Source organism: Bombus terrestris, chromosome 16 (assembly GCF_910591885.1).
Source record: "Bombus terrestris chromosome 16, iyBomTerr1.2, whole genome shotgun sequence".
NCBI classification, from domain to species: Eukaryota; Metazoa; Arthropoda; class Insecta; order Hymenoptera; family Apidae; genus Bombus; species Bombus terrestris.
Genome location: NC_063284.1, coordinates 216,682 through 240,000, shown reverse-complemented (window position 1 = coordinate 240,000; position 23,319 = coordinate 216,682). Strand labels below are relative to the sequence as shown.

The window sequence follows — 23,319 nt, the reverse complement described above, 5'->3', positions numbered from 1 at the left end:
TATCGTTTTTATTTTCTCTTCACCCCCGTTTCTTCTCTATAATATAAAATATAAAATTTCCGTGACACGTTTGTACATGTTTACGGCTCTGTGTGCCATTATTCTCCTCACTAAAGCGACTATTTAACCGGATATCTAACAAATCCGGTTAAATTCAATTAGACCGTCTAGAGTCTTCTGGACGCTGGAACAAGCGTCCATCCAGTAACGCACGGTTTACGCAACAACGTTTGCTTTCGTCCCTTGGTATGCGACACCAAGTAGTAACGTAGATCCCTCGCTCGTGCAGCATAGTCACGATCGTAGTGATCATTCATACGCGCTATGCGAGCACGAGCACATTCAGAGCACACCATCGAAAAAAACATCGGTATATGTATATATGTATACATATATAGATAAATATATGTATATGAATAAACATCGAGTAAATAGGCTAAGATGAATCAATATTACGAGAGCAATTTGACGGCCGCGTGCGATGCCTCATCATCCAGCTAGCCACGGAATTACTTGACAATGACAGGCGTTGGTCGAACCCACTCAACAACTTTATTTTGCTACTGTACCTGTAGCAAACGGCCATTAGCGCAAAACAAATGAAGACTCCTTTGACCACACCCACCAGGATTAATACCATCATTCCGGTGCTAAGAGTGTTGTTAGTTGTTTCTGAAACGACCATCACATTTTGTAGTCTGCGCGTATCGGAAACGCGTACATCGCGTGTTTCGCATCTCGCACGATCTTTTCAAACGTTCGAAACTCGTTTATCTCGTGGCAAAAGCAAGTTGCGAGGATCGGTTGGTCCGGAAATGATTAACTCGTATGCAAGTAATGGAATAGCGCTACGAAAGGAAGAGAATTTGTTCCAAGAACAATTTTCTTCGTTTCCTCTTATTTTCCTCTCTCGCCCTTTACTCGTAACCTGCGCGCGTACGATATCGATCTGCGTAAACTCGCAACAACAACGATTACGTATACTCGTGTTGGCAGCCAAGTGAATTCGAATTTCCAGCCTAACGATTCGATTGGAACGTCACAGATTGCGTTCGAATTGAGTATCATCGGAAGATAGAGTTTCGCGCGAACAGCTGGTAATCCGTTTCACCGTTTCACCGTTTCACCGTTTCAAAGTGAGAAGGCTCGTTACATCGTTGGTAAGGGAAACGGGCGGTATTGCCCGATAAGGATCGCCGTGACCACGTGCGTAGTTGGCATCTGCGATCATTCTTTTCTCTCGACAAGGTTATCGATATGCACGGTTTGTGAATCGAAAGTGGAAAAGTGTAATCGAGTAAACTTATCGGCCCGTACTCCATATACATACGTATAGACGCATTGAATTTTATGTGCACAGCTGATGGTATGGCCCTAAATAATCAGGCGGCTAACCGGTATTCCGCCGGGATACGGGACGAGTCTTCGTCTTATCGCGAATAAAATACATCTATACGATCGACAAATGTCTGCCTTTTTAAGATTACCGGTCACGGTAGAACGTTTCGCTTATCACGCCTGTTGAATTCCCCCGAGGTACCCATCCATCTTCGCTATCGCGACCTCTGTCTTACCCAACAGCCTCGTGTTTTCCTTCTTCTTCTTGTCCGCGTATCAAACAGATGAACGTTTAATACGTTATATTTAATACATATAAGATAGGAAGAAGGAAACTGATTGATCACGCGACTCGACGCGGACAAACATCCACCGTAACCGGTAACCGGTAACCGGCGCCGCCTATCTAGGCTTACTCTACTATTTATTACTTCTACTATTATTTTATTCTATTCGTTTCTTATTTACCGTTGTCTGCTTATCGTTAGATTACAGGCTAGAAACGATCGCGCGAGCTACGCGAAACCGAGGCTGGTCGACCGATTCGAATCGAACGATTCGAGCAAAGTGGATCGATGTCGCAGCCTCGGTTTCTCGCCTCGTTCGAAATCGAAATTCGAAATTCGAGATCGACGGTTTTCTATCTTCTAGAGTTTTACGAATCGCAACTTACCGTAGGGGGTCTCTTTCTTCCCTAATTTAGGATCTGAACTATTTTTACCAGCTGATTCGGTGCTAGACGTGGTTGGCGGGGAAGTTGGAATTTCCTGCTGTATGGAGCAGTCTGGTCCGTTCCATCCAACGTAACAGAAGCATTTATTCAAGTTGGTGCATACCTACGGGAACAAGCGAATTTCATTTGGAATCGGCCGATTTTTAAGTCGAACGACTTAAGTCGTTTAGCCGAGTGTCAAAAGTTTTGCTTACGCCATTCCCCGAGCATTCGTTATTGTTGTGATTGCTAGGACACTTGTCGTTGCCCAAGTTCGGGGGCAGGTTTATGCACGTTTGATTCACGCAAATCTAAAACAGAAAACAGGTATACATGCACGCTGTCGTATCCATATACGATCGTTTCTCGGTGTGCAGCTACGAGCTACAGTAACTCCATACGACGGTATTCGACTCTGCGTAATCCGATCTTTATAACAGGCGATCATTATAATTCCCGTGGAAACTATTAACGTAACAACATCGGAAAAAGGAGAATTCGCGGCTTTTACGTATTAGAAAGTCGTCTCTCTTACCGATTGGTTACCGCAGGATGTTCCATCCCGAACCAAACCCATGCCAGGCATCTCGGTTCCATCCACCTTCCCAGTCGTAGACCTTTATGAGAACAATCGACGCAAGCGTTATTCATATATATAACAGGATTCTTACGATTCGATTACGATTACGATAGAAGGATAATGGGAAATTTAACGGTCGCTTACTTGCACTCGTACTCTGCACCCTTTATCGAGATTATGGTTATCGAATGATCCGCTTCTGACAACATTGGCTGTTTGCCACCTCGCTGACACTGCAGTGACCCGCAACGAACGTTCCTACGATTACGTATCATTACGTATTACGATTACCGGATAGCCGATATATAATATAATATAATATAAATATAACCAATTACCGGATAGCAGAAATATCTTTGGGCCCGAAACAATTTGTCAACGGTGTGAAAGAGTTTTTCGCAGTAACAGGATAATAGAGAAGAATAATAAAGAAAATAAAGACAATGAAACAAATAAACCAGTGACCTTTTTTTTTTATCGCCATATCGTTAATAATACGCGAGGAAATCACAATTATTTAGAATATCCTTCTCCATCCTTCTTTACTCTTTTCTCCTTCTTCCAAGGCCCGGTTTTCTCGTACCCGGTGCACACCCCTGTGACCGGCCGTGTGCCACCTATCGCAAGCTTTATTTCCGGCTAAGGCTTATCGCGACGGATAAAAAATTGCAGACTTTTTTTTGTTATACCGTTTGATAGCTTTTGACGAACGCGGTGCAACAAATAGAAATTTTAAGCGGTGGAATGCACGTTTGAAAAGTTACGCGTACACCTTTAATCAATTTATCGACGTAACGACCAAAAGCGTTAGGGTAACTTGGACGAATTACGGAAAGAAGCGAATAAAGTAACGCGACAAATACGTTCAAGATACTTGGTTTTACCCGTAGCATTTGAATCGGTAGATTCCTAAATTCAAAACTTGCGAACATTTCGAAGCGGGGGAAAAAAAAAGAAAAAAAAAGAAAAAAGGTTTACTTACTCTATATCGCATTTGATGTAGTGACCAGAAGAATCGGTACCGCAATGTCCACTGAGCGAGCCCTTGGAATTGAATTGTATGAAACACTCGTAGTCCGCGGCAACTCCACCGCGTCCCCAGATTTGATCGCACTGAACATCCAACGCCGGGCAAATGCCGTTATAACAATGTCCAGCATCGTTGCCGCAAGGACTTCCGTTTTTCTTGTAAACATCCGTCGGACATTGGCCGTTCTCTCCGGTACAGACTTCCGGCAAGTCGCATTCGTTGGTCGACTCCCGACACACGACGCCACGCGGCAGCAACTACGTTGTTAAAATCATTCGAGATTAGATGGATCGTCGACGTTGAAACCGATTTCGCGGCAGACAGACAGTAAACGTATATACGTGTTCACTTGAGGGTAAAACATATCCAATATAAACATCGAATTGACTTTCGTATATTGGCTTGGCTTACGTATACAACGTAACCAACGTATAACTCGAGGGATTGAAGAAAATGTAGAAAGCATTTACACGAGTGTCTAGCAACAGCAGTTTCAGCAGCTTTAGGACATCGAACCCTATTGCAGGTGCGTCGAATGTCGGCAGTCTTGAAAAACGTGCCACCGTTTCGAAACTGATCGTCAGATTCGAACGGCTATCTATTTACTCGATTCGAGAGAAACCGATATACCAGACGTTCTGTCCGCCTGCGTTTATCGACGCGTTTGTCGTACTTCTCGCCGCTATCGGTCACGTACATCTTTACCCAAAGAGATATAGATTCTCGATATATGGTATTCGAGATTCGTGACGAACGCGAGGAGAAATATTTTACCTTGCAATCGCTGCAGCAAGGGCCGGACGCGCATTCCGCTTCCGAGGTAAGCCTGCAGGTGATCGGATCGCAGCAAGGATCGAGCTCGTGACACTCCTCGATCGATCCGCAATCGCATTGTTCCCCGTCGTCGATTATCCTGTTTCCGCAAGACGTCCTTACCACCACCTGTCAATGGAGGTCGGCCCGAGGATAGGAGAAACGCGTTTACGTTTTTTTCTTCGAAACAACGCTATCGTGGAAATTAGTTTGCGGCGCAACGAACCGAGATGAGAAAGTTTCACGAGATTTCATTGAAACCACAGTGAAAAAAGTATCTCGTTGTGAAGCTCTTAGGCGTCTCGTGATTTGCTTTTGCACGCTCGTAAAGCGAACGATTCTCCCTTTAGGGGACGGTTCGTTTCGTCGTAAACTCGGCCTCCGTTCAATTAGCCTCAACTAGAATCCTCTTACCTGGTCTTTCGTCTTACCTCGTTTGGTTTATTCAGAAGACAAAAGCCGTTGCCGCTTCTTAACGACTCTATGTAATCTGTTTTACTACACTCGGAAAACGTGTACGGCTGAACGTTTTCCAAACCCACGATCGATTGAGCCATGATGCATCCGTGCCATTCGCGGCAGATACACTCGCTCCCTGCGAACAATTCGAACATCAGCAAACTGCGTTATCGCGCACAAGTATTTGGACACTTGCAAATCATCGTTAATATATAAAATACAGTCGGAGCGAACCTCTTTAATCTAATTTCCGCTTGTGATCTTATTTCAGGCAACTAAATTTCAGGCGGCTAAATTTAATAGATATCGACGAATAGTTGACGTCAGTTGGTATAAACGAGAAAGCGATGACCGGAGGTGGACGAAAATTGCTGCTATCGATTGCGAAACACCCGAGTCAAGTGACCCCTTGGGCCCTATCTGTAGAACCATTGGAATCTACGTTTCCAACTACGTTATAAAACTTTCGATAGATTTGATCGGATGTCAGAGTTGTCTGTCCATCAGAGACAAATGTGCAACTTGATCGATGCAGTTATATCGCACCTGTTTCACTTGTTTCTGACAGAACAACAGAGAACCATTCTTCAGTAGTAACGTTGAGAATATCAAATAAAATGTTTCGAAATGTAATCAACGTTTCGATTGGATTACAGCAAGCGTCCGATACTTATGCACGATAGGATGCCTTGCGTTACTTTTGCTTTTTCCTTTTCTTCTATTATACGTCTGATAGAAACTAACTTCCGTCGTCGTGGCTCATGCCGATATTGTGGCCGATCATGTGAGCCATAGTACCGGCTAAAAGATGAGGCTCGTAGGTGTTCAAATCGACGCTGATTCCTACGGATTTCTGTTTGCAAACGGTCGAAGGTATAGCCACCCCTGATTCTCCGCCGTAGAACGTTTCGCCCCTGCGTGTTCAAGCATGGATTTTCCATTTTAAATTTCTGAGAAACGATTCTACGCCACAAACGACAAACGAATCGTCTCGATACGTACGTGAGTAATTGAGTGGTATCGTGAGGGACATGGAACATCCTTCGCATCGTGTAATCGTTTAAATTGAGCAAAGCGAGACTGATATCCATGCCCGCGCCGATGTCTGCCTGGTTCACGCCCTGCCACGTTTCGATGTATATGACGGAGACTCTAGTGTTTAACGTGCGGAAATACTGCGAAAAGATAGGAAAAACATTGAGAAAAGAATGAATGGAATCGGTGATTCGCTGTTTACGAGGCCCACGTTTTCACGCTTACGGTCGGCCACAAGAGTAAGCGGACCAGTGGTACAAGTAGATATCGATCGAGTTAAATCGAAATCATGGCACGAACGGTCGAGTAGCGATTCCACGTGCAAAAATAAGTCTGCTCGTGTCGACTTGGCTTTCCAGACACCGTAGTCAACTTTTATTCATTACATGTTCCGTTTTGTACGATATACGGATTATTTCGTATTTAAGGAAACGCGCAGTCTGTCCGCTTATTTTTGTAGTCTGTGATTGAAACTTTGAAAGCGGGTTTGGCCTCGTAAGGATGTCGCGTCTAAAGCCTGGAAAAGCGTAAATACGCTTTTGGCGAAAGGCCTTTTAACAAAGGTCCGATAGAACGGTTCGCACTCACCATGTCCGCTATATTAGCGACTTGGATGGCATCATGAACGACCTCGGCTCTGGTGCTACCGTTCCTCTTCTCGAACTGAAGCAAGGAAAAGTAAAGTGTTTCCGCGTAAAGTACAGCAGAAGAGAAGGTGGTGACTCTGGCGATCGATTTTACGTTTTCATTTACGACAATTGGCATCGTTAAAGTCGATCGTATCGTTTCGTTTTACGGAAACGCGACGCGCGACGCGCCATATGACAATTATCGTTGAGTTACGCGCGGGTTCAAGCACGTCGAAAGGTTCCAGCGAATTTACTGTTACTAGGCTGCCTGGAAACTTGGTTGGAACGACGTCGCGCGTTTTCCTCCAGCCATTATGATCGCGATTGCCACTCCCGTGGCTCTGTTCGATTTTGGGAAACGCATCGCCAAACGCCAGAGATATCTTTCGGATCGGATCAAGGATCGGAAAAAGGGACGAGTAGTCGAAGAAAATCGTCATACCATAGCCTTATCGATAATGATGGCAGTTTCGATGTATTTGGTTGCTTCACGCACGTCTCTCTTATATCGATCGGAAGTGGTCTCCGATAGCCCCAGAACATGCTTCTGCCGGCGGTTCTTTGTACGCCACTCAAGATTCCCCGAGTTAGCGCAGCCTTTGTTAGCCTTTGTTCGAGCTTCAAATATAACGTGAGGATGTTTCTGCTAAAAGAGAGGTCTGCATATAGTTAACATTCTCCGAGCAGCTCGCTGCCCGCCTTTTTTAACGCCTCTTCTTCTATTCGATTATGGCTTATATCGCGCGGGCATTTTCTTCTCGCATTTGCGCCAGGACTATGACCTACTATCCGCGTTCAATCTTTTCTCGGTTAATCGTTATGCCAGCGTTTCAAAGAATCGCCGAACCTTCGTGCGTCCCGAATCCGTTCATGCAGCCCGTCTCTTTCCAAATTGGTTTTACCTATTCGTTTCGCGATCGTAACCGATTCGTAACGACAACGGCTGCGTGAATTCCCGGCTCCAGCGAGACCCGAGATCCCGTCATCCTTCAAACGGGGATGGCAAAAACAGTGACAAGTTTCTGCTCCTTCAGCCACCTAAAATTCTAACAAGCCCTAAGTACGATACGATCGGTTTCATTTGAAATGACCGTAACTCGAAAACGAACACAACTCAAGCCACGGTATTACGACGCAAATGTTTTATCAAGTACACGGGTTCCTAATTGTACTACAACTCGCTTCTAAAACGAGCTGCGATGTATCGATTACGAAAAATTCGTCTATATTTTCTCGTTACATTTGCCACGGATGATTGTACTTTGATGATACCTTAGATCTTGTAGAACGATAGCTTATTAGAATTTTCGATGCCCGAACAACTATAATTTCCACCATCTTCCTTTTCCGAGAAAACGACGATGGCGACGGCGACGACGACGACGACTAGCCGGATGCTTACGCGGCATCCTGATTTTCTCGCGACGCGAACAATTTATTTTTCTTTTTCCCGCCACGCTGCTACCTCGAGATCTCTTCATGAATAATAATGCAAGAACAGCTCATGCATATAAGAAGAACGTCCCCACTTAACTCGTCTCTGCCAAGTACACGACGGTTGCCTGCCTAGCTATCTTTCAGCTCTCTCTCTCTGCCGCGTTGTTCCTTAATCTTCGATTACGAAACGTCAACGTTGCTTTCGTTCAAATCTCCCATACACATTACATTCATAAATAAGTAAAAAAAACGTCTTACGAACATATCTCAGTTTCCAAGTTATGGACGTTGCAAGAAAATATTTCAGGTATTCGCCTCGTGCCTCGATACACATACAGTCGCGTACTTGCGCGAAAATTCTTCTAGTCTCAAATCTATTTTCCATCGTTCCTCGTCGATCGTGCGCATTGTGCGCTTAAAAAAAAGACGATAAATGTTTAATGCAAAAGACAGAACTGAAAAACAGAAACGTTGGCGGGCTTGCACTCTCGCCCTATCCATCGGTTTACGAAGGTGCTGTTAAAGAATATTGTTAGCGCAAAAAGGTTGATCCTTTGCCAGATTGTTAGGTAAATAACCAACTCGTTGTATTTGTACAGGCAGAAACTAATGAATTAATAAGTATACATATGTTTGAACCTTTACAATTAATTATCTGACCTAGATTTCGTTGGAAGAATGATACGATGGATATAAACGAGGAAAACATAGGAAAACACATGTGCGTGTGCGTATGTATAATTGGTGAGATATTTATTACCGCGTTGAACGTATCAGCTATCTATAGTCTAAGTTTCGAAACAAGCTTTAATTACATTTCAATGATTTATCAGCTGTATCTGGCTCAACTTATATCTCTTTATAAAGAAATTAGCTGTGGCTCGGTGATTTCGACTCTCCTTGTTAATCGTCATCAGGTAAACGTAGAAACAGCTGTGCAACAACGTAGAAACAACGAAAGGCGGCTGCGAGTTAGAGAATTTAGCGCTGCAGCAGCCGATTACTCGTTTACGAGTCGAACAAGCTTGAGATAGCGGCTTAACTCGATCCTCTCGCTTCGTCTGCCGTGCTAACGAAACTGGATCGAGCGGCCTGGCGTCACGTCGCGTCGCGTCGCGTCGCGTCCTGTCGTCGTGTTTGCCATTCTCGAAACACTCGCTACTGCTCGGCTTCACAGAATCCAGCCAAACATTCGCGTTTAGCCAGGACCCTCTGTGTCCACACCGCTCCCTGTATCCTGCCCTGGGCTCCTCCAACGTTCCCCCCAGGGAAACGACATTTTGCCGAACGCTAATCGAATTTTCTCTCCCTAGAATGTACGTACGGGCGCTCCGAAAGTAGTACTTGTTTTGAAATAACAACATTACAAATGTGTTTCGAAAAGTTTTCTTTACTTTTAACTCTAGCCTATATACTTGTGTAGTTATCTGTATACCTTCTGTTAGGTTTTCTGTGTACCTTCGTTCATGCAACCATCGTACCGTGTCCTCCGTAAAATTGAAATCACCTCTTTCTGCCAATAGTTATTCGTCTAAAAATTCCTTCATTTCTGTAAAAAAGAAAAAAAAGTAGAAAAAAAGAAAAAGACAAGAAAGAAAATATACAGAGTTTCTGAAGACGCATTCAATTACCACACCGTCTTACGACGATTCATTTGTAATTGCTGTAAAGTGCTGTAATTGCAAGGTGAATTCCTCTTCGACGAACGTTTTCAACATTTAAAAAGCGGCGGAATTCTCAATTTGTATCGATATTATACCGTTCAACGTATCTAAACGAACAACGACGCGATTATTTAAAGACGAAATTCGGCGATCGACGTGATTTATGTGAACGCGGCGAAGGAAGCTAGGTGGCCTTCTATAACGTAAACGGCCATTATTCTCTAGCAAAAGTATCCAAGTAGCGTATGTTGTTTTTCGAGACTCGTAGCTTCGATCGCGGAGACAAGCGTCGCGTTCACGTGTACTACACGGATTTCGGGACGCACACGCGCTTCGGTAGACACACGCGTATACAGAGCCTTCGAATAATTAAACTGACCGATAAATCGCCGCCATAAAACGGATGGATGACGAATGTCTCGTTGCCTAAGTGAATAACACCGCTGACACCGTTACACGTGTGAAAAGCAGCGCTAGCTCCTGGATAATCCCTCACGGTACCGTGATAGTAGCAATGCTCTATCTCCTGCAAACATGTCAATGAGATTCGTTCGATCGAACGATCCAATTTCATCAGCTGGAAATTCGCGCCAATTCGGCGAACGGTTTCTAGTTACCTGTTTAAAACTTTGTTCCGCGCCGTTGGCTAAAAAGTCTTTTTGCATAAGATTCGGAGCTAAAAGTTGCCTGTAACACAAAATATTCTTGGTATAGTTGACGGATGTCTGCCCTATGAGATTCCGAGACCGAAATCACAAGCGACGATGCACTTACGTATTTAATTCTAAATCTAGGCGAAATTTATGATTAAAGGCCTTGATCAAGAGGGACGTCCGATGAAAATGTCTGCCCGTCTGCAAAATCGAAGGAAACTCGGTCTCATCAAGCGTATATAATTTTCATCGTACAAACTTCCGTACACTTACTCTCATTCTGCCTTTATTGTTTTGATATCCACCCTCTCCGTATCCTCTTTGAGGATACTAAAACGTGAGAAAATGTTCAAGTTACCAACAACAAGCATTTAGGTGGATCCGACGGACGGAAGAAAATTAGGCGATAGATTCCGGTCGTTAAGCCGAATTTACGCTTGCCACTTTTCACTTTGGACGATCATCGCGAACGATCCATCCGCGGTAAACGTGCAACACGTATTTATTTTACTAGTTTACAAACTAGTAAAACTAGTTTACTAGTTTGTTGATCCAACAGATCTTGAAACAGGAAATCATTTCGCCGTCCTTAAACGATACAATTTAATCGTCCGTTCGATGGAATATTCTCCAAAAAGCCAAAACATGTAATAGTAAGGCTTTATATTCGTTGCGTGCGAAAAATGCCAACTGGTAGTCCGAATACGTTTTCGTATAGAACCGTACTTGTAACGGCACACGCACGTTCTACAACGTTCTACAACACAAGATATACGTATAGGCTTGACGGTGCCGTTTCGCAATGAAACTCGGTTCGTCAGAAGCAGAGATTGCTTCTACTTTGTTTTCGTAGAAAACAATCGTTCAAAGCGACCAGCGAACAATGTTTTTCGATGAATCATCCGCGGCGATCGTACAAAGCGAAAGGGTGTAAATTCAGCTCTAGCCTCTCGTGAATCTTTCCGAGAAATTAGGAAAACAGGACAGGAGAATCGGGCGATTAATTACCTTGGATATGCTGACTTCTCTCGTGGATATCCCCATTTTCTCGTGATGCCGTAACTGTACTGGATAGATGATCTGATAGTAATGGCCCCCGATATTTTGTACTAGCTCTTGGTTTTGTCGATACTCTTGTAGTAGTCGTTCGGCCTCACCTGAAATCAATTTTCCCGTTCAATCGAGATTCATCCCTTCTATCTCTGATCTTATCTTCGTTTTTACGACAGCTCGTTGTCGCGTTACATTCCATTTTTGTTTCTTTGCGCGCCCTCCTGCGAAACGTGTCGAACGATTTCGAAATCGTGACTTAAGCCAGCGCAGAATAACGAACAGTCGTCAGTGCAGACATCTCGGCGGATAATTTACATATTGTGTGTCCGCGAACGGTTCGCTGATAACGGTAGACAAAATGCAAATCCAGAGACAATCCGCGTTTACAGTTTAGCATCGATCTGTATTTCGATTTCCATCGGAATGGAAAACACGAGCCAATGTCTGCGGACAAATTAGACGCGAACACACCACGTTATTCGTCGGCAGTCAGTGTACGGCGTGGGGCGGCAACATTATTACAATCGGACAGAGGACGAGTCTACGTGAAAAAATAAGTCGAAACCACGTTTTTTTCATTTCGGGCTTCGTTTACGATAAAATCGACGTTGAGGATTCGACGAGTGTACTTAAATTTGGCCAATTCCTGCGAGAACCAAAAGTAAATAATCGATAGGAGTTCAAACTGTAAAATAGGTGAAAACGAGTAAAAAACGCAGAATACGATCTTTTCGTCGGATGTATCATTTTTGAGAATAATAGATTTGGAAGTGCACCTGCACCACGCCAGTTTCTAGTTAAACACGTTTAAACCGTATTTTCTTGAAAACGAAAACTCAACGTCTAATATGAATTATAAGCTGTCTATACGCAATGTTTGTCAGTCTGACAATTAGACATTACGCGGCTTCTTACAGATACGGATTTCTAGTCGAAGACGAGGAAGAAGATAATCTATGTATTCGCCTCCGGCGAAATCGAAAAGCAGCTGTGATTAACTGAATCCGAGTAAGCGAGTTTTCCTTCCATCCCTTTTTTCATCACGTTATAAACTGTTGCTGCTGCTGCCAGCTACGAATGAGTCGAGATAATCAGTGGAAGAGGGCCTCCTCGAAGCATGTAGTATCTAGTTTACCCTCTTATCGACTGTCCGGGCTTTGCCCGATTTAACCCGTCCCATTCAAAATGAAGTGTATGGATAATTACTTACTTGTCACGTTTCTACACCCTTCTCCCCCACCGTCGCCCCCTTTTCAACACGTAGACATCACCGTGTAGCGAATTATCACGCGGCTGTCGCGATTAACCACAGAGCAACTAATTACCATGCCACTCGAATCGAGGTCTTTTCCTCCCGACGAAATGGTTAAATAATTTGCCGATCGTCTTCCCCTTCACGCTCGATTTGCTATTGAAATTATCCATCTATTTGATCGAATTTCGCTGTCAGAATCTTGCACTCGTTATCGCGTCTTCTTTGCCTCGAAACTTTCCAATAAGCGGAACAAAAGAAAAGAACGAGTTTAACGCGCGTCGACACGTAACACCTGTTGACGAAATACGTTCGAGCACGTCGAAATATGTACATATTTGACCGAGATAATACGTGTCGAATTTAACCAGCAGCAGGTAACTCTAGCGATAACAGTTATGCTAATCATGCCCGGCTAACTCGTTAAGTTCCTTGCGTACCGTTCCTTGCAAATACAACCAGAGAGACTTCCATTCTCTGTCTGTCTGTCTGTCTGTCTGTCTGTCTGTGTATGGTTTACTCGCCCTTTTCTCTCGTCAAATTCAATTAAAGTTATTAAACGAGTATGGACGCGGAACAGATTATTTTTCGTTTCGAATACGCAAGTCGTACGTAGTTTCCTATGTTTGTAACGTTGCTCCTAATTTCCAGATTATTGGTATTTTATCGTTTTCGCGATAAATAGACCGGCCAGTCCATATTGCATGTTTTATGCGATACGTTTTGAAATATTATTGTCACTTAATAAGGCACAACTGTCACGATCATATCGGTAAAATTTGAAACCAATCAGAAAATGTTTTTACGCGTCTTTAGGATATTCCATATGTTTGAAAAGTACAGATTTGTTTGATTAGGTTTATAAAGACAAGAATTTGAATAGACATATACTAAACGTTAAATATGCTCTCACTGAATATCGAGATATATTAATACAATGGATAACTGACCGTTTGATTACTATTTTAACCTCTGCGAGATATTACCTGATTGTATTAAATATCTTGCAACTTTTGTGTACGTGCATACACTGTCATTCGTAAGTATTAGGATTTAGGATAAGGAAAACTGCTGCTTTCAGGGAATACGTTTTGCATTTGTACAAGAATGCAGTTAAATACATACGATGCGGTAAATTATAATAAACCTAACCGAAATTTCATTTACAAGAGATTCAGATAAGTGAATCAGATAAGAAAGTCGGGGAACTTTGCTCAAAATCTGCTCAGTCCTATTTTACCTATTGTGCCTATTGTAAAATATGGAATTAAGTAAAGAGGCGAATAATAACAATAATAATAATAATAATAATGATAATAATAATAATAATAATAATAATAATAATAATAATAATAATAATAATAATAATAATAATAATAATAATAATAATAATAATAATAATAATAATAATAATAATAATAATAATAATAATAATAATAATAATAATAATAATAATAATAGTAAGAATATGGATATTGAAATTGATCAAAATAGCGGCCGAAAGTACCTATCGAAAACGTAAAATCTCGTTGCCGAAGGAAAGAAAAGCGCAGAGCTGGTCATTTTCCAGCTAGGAATAGCTTCGAGTTTCCCAGCGTAAAGTCCGATTAAAGGGGGAGTTAAGGCGGACGGGGCTGATATTTTTTCTTGGAACTAGTATTTACGGGCGTGAATCCTCTCCGTGCAATTTCCGATCTCTACCTACCGCGGTTCTCGGACGAAATCGACAGAGAAGCTTAAAAGTTGCCCGATCCGTCCGACCTATACGCATATAGACGCATATGTTACGGCGAACAAACCACGGACTTCCAATAGATATTCTCATCCTAGCAAGACGCGCTGTTGACGGCGTAGATTCGTTTCGTTTTATTTCCGCTTTTTCGAGGGACCGTTGCCAGGAAGTTTAAAGGGGTTTACTCGTTGACGAACCAACCGACTAGACTCGTAAATTGAATTTCCAGAAACGGTTCGTTCAACCGAGATTACCGACCGATTAAGTTGGCCCCGTCCATGGGTTTGTCGAACGTCGCGTTGACAGGCCGTTTATCGCGTCGTTTCTGTGCAATTGCCGTGTATTTAATTCTATTCGGTCGTAGTGTCCCGTGCAGTGTATCGCGTCCTGTTTTCGCCTCCTGTTTTCGCCCGCGAAACTATCTCCACGCCCACAGTTTGCAAACGTCACTGACGTATTTAGACAATCAGTTTCTTTTTTCTTTTTGTAATACCGTTTATTTGCCATATCCGTTAATTAGCCACTATTCTTGGCTCCTCATCGAAGAAAGCATCCTTGGCTACCACGCCATGTTACCGGTTCTACGGTAGCAATCTCGCATTTTACAACCTAAAGTCCGGTATATCAGCGGATATATTACATATTCAGATCGCTTTCAGAGTCTACTATTATCATCGCGTCTCGTTACGGCGCTAACGGAACCTCAAAATGTTTCGCGTAACGCGCTTAATCTATTCGTAGAAATTTTCCGCCACGATCGTTTTCGTGATCGCGATAACACGAGATGTTTCCCTTGCACGCCCTCTAGAAATCGAAGCTACTCGCAGACGCTCGTAAAAGTCCGCGTACACGAGATCTCCCAGAGAAACAGGTAGAATATATGCACGCGTAACTCTGCGTGCATCGATTTACTCGATACAATAGCTCGAGTCGTCTACGCTATATCGTTTAGCGCAGGTTGGCTCCCTACACTCGGAAGCGCGAATCGCTATTAATCGAACCGCGACAAGTCGTTAGATGCCGGGTGTGCCGCTGACGAAATTCTCGGCGGATTTGCTTGCCGACCTGCGCATTTACTTTCCAACCGGTCAGCCACGCGTCTAATCAAATACGAGTATGAATATTAATTTCTTTTTTTCGGGCAAGCGTGTACGACGCTTTAACCGACCGCCGCCTGTTTTGTAATTCAGATGTCCCGACGCTTTTCCTCCGACAGCATCGAAAGGCCGAACGAAATTGTCCCGTGAAACGAAAGAAATCGCGTTGTCTCGTGCAGCGAGAGAAAACCGCGTTACTAGAAATACAAACGACGCTGTATTCTGTGCCGCGGAAATTCTCCGGTTCTCATTGGACGAGATGGCACGTCGCGGAGCGACGGCCGCCGTTTTAAGAGATTTTAACATCGGTTACCCTCGTCTCGTCCATTTTATACTTGGACGCATCGTCCTCCCGTCTAAAATTTAACCCAATTTAAGTTTCGTGTTCCCAGCCAATCACCGCTGTTGACTCAACGATAAAGCATTCTGCGCGTCCGGAGAACTAGATGTAACCGCAGATCGAGTTTCCGAGGGATGTGCTGCAATGCGGTCTATCTCCGCCTTTTTCCTCCCTTCGCCTACGTTTCATCGCGATTCGAAGGAAATCTGTGCGTTTGCCGCGTGTCCTTCGATTTTCATCCTTCTTTCTCTCTCTCTCTCTCTCTCTCTCTCTCTCTCTCTTTCTCTCTCTCTCTCTCTCTCTCGCGTACTTTTCGTCGCCAGTCTAAAGCCGTTCGCTCGCAAAGGGCCAAGCGCAGGTTAACTCGAAAATACGAGCATTTACGCGATGAAAAACGCTTTGTCTCGCGACAACGTTAACGAGAACGCAGGGCGGATACGCTGTCGCGCTGCTCTTCTACGCGATAGCATTGATTCGAGTATTCTGTTCGGTGCGCGATTAGTATCTCGGCTCTTATTTGGAGCGCGTTGAATTTTCTACGTCGCCGAGCCGTGTGCCGTGCTTCAAAGAGAACACTGACTTTGACTACAACCTACAACTTCCTATCCATTGTGTATTTACGCGATCGTCTCGTAACTTTGCGTTGCCGTTCTCTCTTTCTCCGTACCTGTGGCGCGACAAAGGCTCGGCCTCGTAATACCGTACGCTTGACGCAAGATAGTCGCACGTCGGTAGGCTGTTGCGTAATTAGGCGATCGAAACGTTCGAAAAACCGCGTTCGCCTTTTCTTTTCGACTTACCAACGGAAGTCTCTTCGTTCCAAAAGGAATCATCTAAGGTGTAGTCGCCTTCTGAAACGAGAAAAATAACGAACCGGTTAGCGGCAATCGCATCGACAACGTATACGCTATCGTCTGTAAGTATTTCGATGCCTGTTAATTCTTTACTTTTTCCTATAATTGCGATCAAATCCAAAGTTCCGTTACATTGAAACTGAAACAATCGAAGCAACGAATATATCTTATTATCCTATATGTATAAGGATCAAATTCCATATTTATCTGAAATAAATAACCGGATTGGAACGTCCGGTTTTTTACTTTTACGTTCAAGCAAAAATCAACCCTTTTGTCCGATCGTTTTCTATGTAGCTTCCGATAATTTCTTAATAATTTTTATACGTAAAACATCTTTCTATGCAATTCTCCCAAGACATCGACTTCTTTCGAAAAGTTTACTTTTATATCGACCATTTTGTCATATCGTTCATCGTTTTATACTATTTGTAAGCAGCCGCATAGTTGATCCGGCTCGGATAAAAGGGTTGATCGACTTCTCTCTTGAAGTAAAATTCTTAGGTAGGTGCAGCCGACGTTTAAAATCGCTCAACTTGGATCGTAAAATTTCAAAATTAGTCGTAGCTATCGTCATTCATCTTCGATCATTGTCTTTTTATTTACCAACCAACTAATATCGACTATCGTCTCTGTCAACAACTATTAACTGTATATGATCGTCTAAGATAACGTCACAGGCAACCATACGATAAAACAGCTTCGTTCGAAATCTATTCTGTATATCGGTTAAACGAACGAACGAAAAATAATAATAATATCACGGCTAAGAAAGAAATTCGGCTTACACTTTGCCCACTTTTACAAAACTATCTTAGTTTACAAGTAACCTACTTGTCGCACTCTTGTCTCATTCGTTCGTTTTCCAATTGCATTTTCTGACCCATTCGCTACTGTTACGCTCGTATCTATCCATCTGTCTCTATGCACGTAAATAGGTAAACATTTGCCATAATTTGGAAGCGTGCAAATACTTGTGCTTTGTGTTGCAATCGTAGTAGGAGGGACACAGCCAGAGAGTACGCGAATGCAATCGGCGCCGAGTCCCATTCGCTCGCTTCGCTGGTTGAAAATTCTAAAGTTGGCGAGGAAAATTCCTATGGGAAGCACTCGGTCCGCAACAACGAACCAAGTTGTAGCCCAAAGGAATTTTGGACGGGTTGTCTGAGAATTTTCTCCCACGAGGGACACAAGTTTCCCGAGATGAAAGTTTCGAAACTGCATGCACGAAAAGATTGACAGATGGTCGTATCATCGAGACGGCTGGTCTCTTATCGAAAAACGGTATAACGCTCGCGTTACACGATCGTGATCGACCAAGGTGTTTTAAAATATCGAACGGCTTTTTCAACAGCTGTCCAGGCAGCCCAGAGGAAAGCGTTAGCCGCGAGTAGGAAAATACGACGAGGAAAAAGTGCGTACTCGGATCCATGCGATATTTGGTCGTGTTGGAAGCCTTAGAGGATGTCGCGAAAACAAGTGGTGGAAGCGTGTTTAATAAAGAATAACGTGATATACGTACAGTGGCTCACGAAAGCATCCCAACGCTTTCTACGGGATCCTTTCCTAAATATATTATGTACATTATATCGGGCCAGTGGAAAAGTTAAATTCCAGTAGATGTCGCTAAATTATTTATTTGTCTGCCAGTGGCATCGGTTGTAGTCGCGTGTGCAAGATCGCGCACCAGCTCTTCCTACGATAAAAAGCTTGAAATTCGTGCATTGTTTTGCGACAAACGAAGCGCAGCCTCATCGTCTATCGAAGTAGATGGGGCTCAGAGTCTAGCTTGGATATCAGCGCGTCAGATTTTCACAAATCATTCTTTTATCGTACGGAGAATCGGTGCTTTTATAGCAGTTGCTTCGACGCAAACGAATCTCTCCTTCGTCCATTTTCCCAATCTTCTTTAACAATTAGGAAAAAGTGCTGTGAAAACGCAACGAGTCTGCCGTTGAAACAACGATCGATCGAATATCGCTCTTTTAATCCGTTACGAGGTTTGCACACGCAACAACGCGTGCGACGCGCAGACAAACAATTTACGAGACGTATTGGCATCGGGTCGTTTGTACCGACCCAATAACACGAAACTCTTTGAAATTTCGTTAGTACCGTAACGAGACGCAACTGTCGTAATAGTGTAATTTGAAAGCAATCCGTCAATGTGTATAGGATGGCTCGCCCGTTGTACGATGGTACGTACCATGGTACGACGCTATGACTCCATCGCTTATCGGAAAACTTGTTAATCTTTTCATCCAATCGGATGATTTAAACGATACTTGAATGCGGTATTATCGAACCGATTAACACGTATCTAGCTATTTCGAACAGAGTGGCGTGAAAACGCCCATCGGCCACCGCTATTCCACGCTGTTCCGCATACCACGTTTTTCCTTTACGTCTTTTACGTCTTTTACGTCTTTTACGTCTTTTATGTCTTTTAAGTAGCTATACACCGAGAAAGCTAATTTTTCACACTGCATGCGTTCCAGCAAACGACAAATCAATCGGCGAATTTTTATTCGAACGGAGGATGTGCCTGGTTGGAAGAAGGGGTAGCAATATCCCTTCCTAAGGACATTTGTGGTGGGTGGATCGAAATCCGAAAACAAGCCGTCTCCACCTAAATCTCGACAGAATTGCGAGACGATGCTGAACGCAGCATCGCAAACCATTCCGCAGCAGCATTTTCCAACTTGGTCCCCCTCTTCTCATAAACCGTCACGTTCCGCTGCACCTAGCAATCAATGACGGTCACGCTTCGTCGATTTTCCCTGTATAACCATTCGGCACGTTGCGCGTTTAGCACATTTGTCGGGTTGCTATGTCTGCGAAACGTCGCGGGTCTGCCGATAAACGAGCCACCGAGCCAGCTCGATCATAGATTCCTCCTTTGCTTCTACTTGCCCACTCCACACCCCTATGATAATCGACGTTGTTTCTCGGCTCGTTTCATCTAGCGTTGCGCTAGCCACAGTTTTCCACAGTTGAAGTCGGTTTGGCCAGCTGTTTTCGGCTTGATCCGTGACGATCGATCAAACGCGCCCCGTCACCGACCAGTAGCGGATTCACGAGCGTGCGATACGGCCGACCGCCCCAAACCCGCAATCAACAAAATCTACAAATATTACGTCACAATTCTAAAAAACTTGACAGGTACGCGTGCAATTAAGACGCATTTAATTATTTAGCCTATAATTAATAAAATATAAATTACAAGCGAATTCTAAATACCGGTTGAAATATGTACTCGTGTATTTTTACGCGTTCCGCGTCCCTAAAACAAGAGAATGGTAGAAACCATTCGAACCAAACGAATATTTAAACGCGTGACTTTCTTATCGCCGTATCGTTAAAAATATTGAAAAGGCCGGAATTTTTGTCAGAACGTCTTTCCGAATACTTGATACGTGATACTTGATACGCCAGATGCGTTTAATCGCGCTGCATACATTCTGAGTTTCTAAAGTGAAATTAATTTGAACCAGTTAGGAAGTTTCCGTTTCGTTTGTTTCTTTTTCTTGTCAATGTCCGTTGTGCCGGCACCCGGTTACACCGCGCTCGCTCCAACCATCCCCGTGGCCGGCCCTGGCAGGAACGCACAAACGGAAAGAGAGAAAAGGGGTTCGAAGACTTGAAAAAGCGCACAAGGCGCGGAGAAATCGCGACGAATACACGTGTCTGTATCCGATGGAAAAATATATACGAGTCGGGTACGAAACTTTTCTCCCAAGTTTCATTAAAGCCCGCGAAACTTTTTCATCTCCGTGCCCATCCCGGGGTTTCATAAAATTCATAAAATGGACGGCGTGCAGATAAAAAGACTCGGTTGCCAGTGGCCTAGTTCCTCGTAGTATACGAAAAATAACCCCGAGGCGAAGAGGGCCTCGAATAGATGATAGTCAATGACGATGTTTCTATAGGGGCTCGGTCGTGGGGCGACTTTCAGGTAGGCGACCGACCAGAGGAATTCTGCCGGGGGTAATCGACGCGCTCGAAATTACTTCTGTTTCCCACCTTCGCCCTTCTTTAATAACTAATCGTCGAGTTATCGTACGTTCCCCTTCGTTGCACGGTCGCGTCTTCCTGACCAATGTTCTCGGCTTGTCAGCCTCATCTACGTTCTCATCTCGTGCATCTCATTCACGTTCCGTCCACCGTGTACTCGATCGTAGAAACAAAAAAGAAAAGAAAAGAAGGAGCGATCGATCGATCTCCAACTACTTTGCTATCGAATCCAGTTGAATCGCAAGTTGTACGCTGTAAGTTATCTACAGATTCTTTAATTCCTCGACTCGCAAGACGGAATAACAACGACCAGTGATATCTAAACAGCAGAAGTATATGTCGTTCTATACAACAAACGCTAAGATAAATTATTGCTACGTTTTTTAGCAAGTAAAGCAAAGATGGTAAGGGCCGTTTCTAATTATTAATTGTTAATTGTCGATTATTAATTCCTATAGCTATAGTTAATTTTCTATAACTTGGTGAAATTCACGCACCGTTACTACAAATTGACTATAGTGTTGCGATACTACGCGTTTGCAGAATCGCTAAAAAAAATTTCGATCGACCTAACCATTTACTCGAATACGCCTTACGAACGTAATCGCGAATATTTCAGGTTTCGCTCCCTAAAGCAACTCTGCTTCTGTCGCTGATACCCACCCGACCATTGTTCCACTCGTTTCGCCGACGATTTCGAACAGCAGTCGCGTTACGATTGTTCCATCTAAATCAGTTTCATCGACCAGGAGCCCTACCTCTCTTAACAACGTCGGCAAGCTTGCCGGCTGTTGCAGCGAAACACGATTAGAACGTATTATATGGTGGAGTAAGAGGAGGGCCGCGACTTAATGTTCGCACAGTGAAATTAAACGGTTCAGAAAGTTGTATAATCTGCCACGTAGAGCGGCCCAGTGGCCAAGTTGACGGCAGTAAGGAGAAAGATTTACGAAAGTTTAGGTTCTGCCCGTGTCGTCCTTTTCCATAACATTTTCGCCGTTTCTCATATTTTTCACCACAGTGGACAACGAATCTTCCTTAGAAACTTAGAAACGTGTCGCTGCTTATGCGAAAACGTGTTTCAGGGCAGAAAATGGCAGTGCGCGTCTGACGGACGATTCCCAAAAACACGGCGCACGATCGGACGATTAACCCGAGGAAAAATTGGCCTCGTCGCGGAAAAAAGCTGGCGTCGCAACCGATGAACTCGGCTCGTTTCTTCTCGCCTCGGGCCTTTTAACGATTTCGCGCCCAGGCTGTCTCTCTCCCCCTCTTTCTCTCTCTTTTACTCTCTTTTCCTCTCTTTTGCTCTCTGTTCGCTGGTTCGTAGCTAAAATTCTGCACCGGATACGCGATGCTCGCGTGCGATTCAACCATCGCGGGCGTCACGCCCACGATGGAATTAACCGATTCGCGGTTTCGTATAATCCATCGTACGAGTCGACGCTAGTAGAAATAACAAAGTAACGGGGATCCGGATTTCATACGGCAGACGTGACAGTCTACGAGTTTGTGGAACTAGTGGTCGGTTCGTACGCGTACGCGTTCCCGCTCCCTTTGAGGCGAAATTGCTGGAAAAGCACACGCCTCTCGGACGTACCCCGATCCGACTGATTTTCTTCCTCTTTCCTTTTTCGATAAATTCGGACAAAACGCGCGTAGAGAGAGAGAGAGAGAGAGAGCGAGCAAATGTAGGAGGAATATTGTTGGAGAGAAAATTATTTTATTTCCGAGCAGAACACAGATCGGTAAGGAGAATAGGAATATAGTGGTTCGCAGACCTACGGACGGTGCAGTTTGTTCGCCTGACTGAAATCCACTTGATTTTCTCGCGTGGGACGTTCTAAAGAACAAAATGATTGGCGGCCTTTTGTTTCGCTGGACGAATTAGAAGAGCGAATTCAGATACTTCGTTGAAACGTGAATGCCGACTAGCAGCGTACCACCCACAACGCGATGCGACGCGACGCGACGCGACGTGACGTAACGCGACACAGCAACAGCATGGAAAACGCGATCCATCGGATACCGGCTAGGTAGCGAGCTTCTTTTCGCATCGGCGCTAGCCGTTTTAACTCGATCAGCGAGTTTGCTCTTTGTTCTAATTACTTGGAGCGATATTCTTTGCGCATCAGGGGAAAGAATAGCCTTGGAAATCAACATCGTTCCATATATACGTACGGTCAGCCGCCAAAGTATTCGTACAGCCTTCAAAACGGAGTAACTTTTTTAAAATTGGACGACCGGAGACTTTTCGAGAAGCTAGAAAAAGGATCGGTCGGCTAGTTCGATGCGTAAAAGTAATTTTCGGAACATTGAAATCGGTAGAAATGGTGAAATTTCAATTTCCTTAAAATTTCTTTTATCTTCCAGCGAAGAACTAGTCCTCCTAGCTTCTCGAAAAAGCTCGAGTGGTTCGGTCCAATTTGAAAAAAAGGTCTTCCGTTTTAAAGATTACTACGATTACTTTTCTGACTGGCTGTACCTATTATATCCTTCTCTACGAGTAATAGCAAGTTTTAGACTTGCTACGGCGCACACCCCGTCGACCGACGTAACGTGGAAATAAAATTTGACAGAGTTACCCTGTCCCTGCTTCGTCAATAATGACGTTTTTCGCTCGGCAA

At 43.8% G+C, this 23,319-nt stretch overlaps 1 protein-coding gene and 1 long non-coding RNA gene across 11 annotated transcripts in view; one reads left to right on the top strand and one right to left on the bottom strand.

The window, feature by feature from the left end:
- Window positions 1-23,319, bottom strand: part of LOC100644271 (disintegrin and metalloproteinase domain-containing protein 12) — a 73,030-nt gene that overhangs the window by 15,094 nt on the left and 34,617 nt on the right. For 5 of the 10 annotated variants that reach the window (XM_048413167.1, XM_048413177.1, XM_048413169.1 and 2 more), the window contains exons 2-18: window positions 16,625-16,675; window positions 11,359-11,507; window positions 10,624-10,680; window positions 10,472-10,551; window positions 10,315-10,384; window positions 10,077-10,223; window positions 7,039-7,242; window positions 6,556-6,630; window positions 5,935-6,107; window positions 5,677-5,846; window positions 4,905-5,068; window positions 4,435-4,602; window positions 3,613-3,917; window positions 2,775-2,888; window positions 2,586-2,667; window positions 2,266-2,361; window positions 2,012-2,174 (exon numbers count right to left, since the gene is read on the bottom strand). In XM_048413167.1, coding sequence (XP_048269124.1) covers window positions 2,012-2,174; window positions 2,266-2,361; window positions 2,586-2,667; window positions 2,775-2,888; window positions 3,613-3,917; window positions 4,435-4,602; window positions 4,905-5,068; window positions 5,677-5,846; window positions 5,935-6,107; window positions 6,556-6,630; window positions 7,039-7,242; window positions 10,077-10,223; window positions 10,315-10,384; window positions 10,472-10,551; window positions 10,624-10,680; window positions 11,359-11,507; window positions 16,625-16,675 — 2,268 coding nt within the window. Of the gene's footprint in view, window positions 1-569; window positions 673-2,011; window positions 2,175-2,265; window positions 2,362-2,585; window positions 2,668-2,774; window positions 2,889-3,612; window positions 3,918-4,434; window positions 4,603-4,904; window positions 5,069-5,676; window positions 5,847-5,934; window positions 6,108-6,555; window positions 6,631-7,038; window positions 7,243-10,076; window positions 10,224-10,314; window positions 10,385-10,471; window positions 10,552-10,623; window positions 10,681-11,358; window positions 11,508-16,624; window positions 16,676-23,319 lie in introns of all 10 variants that reach the window. The other 5 variants (XM_048413170.1, XM_048413172.1, XM_048413168.1 and 2 more) reach the window with 3 other exon arrangements.
- The window catches only part of LOC125386521, a 68,431-nt gene that overhangs the window by 16,969 nt on the left and 28,143 nt on the right, over window positions 1-23,319 (top strand). The window lies entirely within an intron of this gene.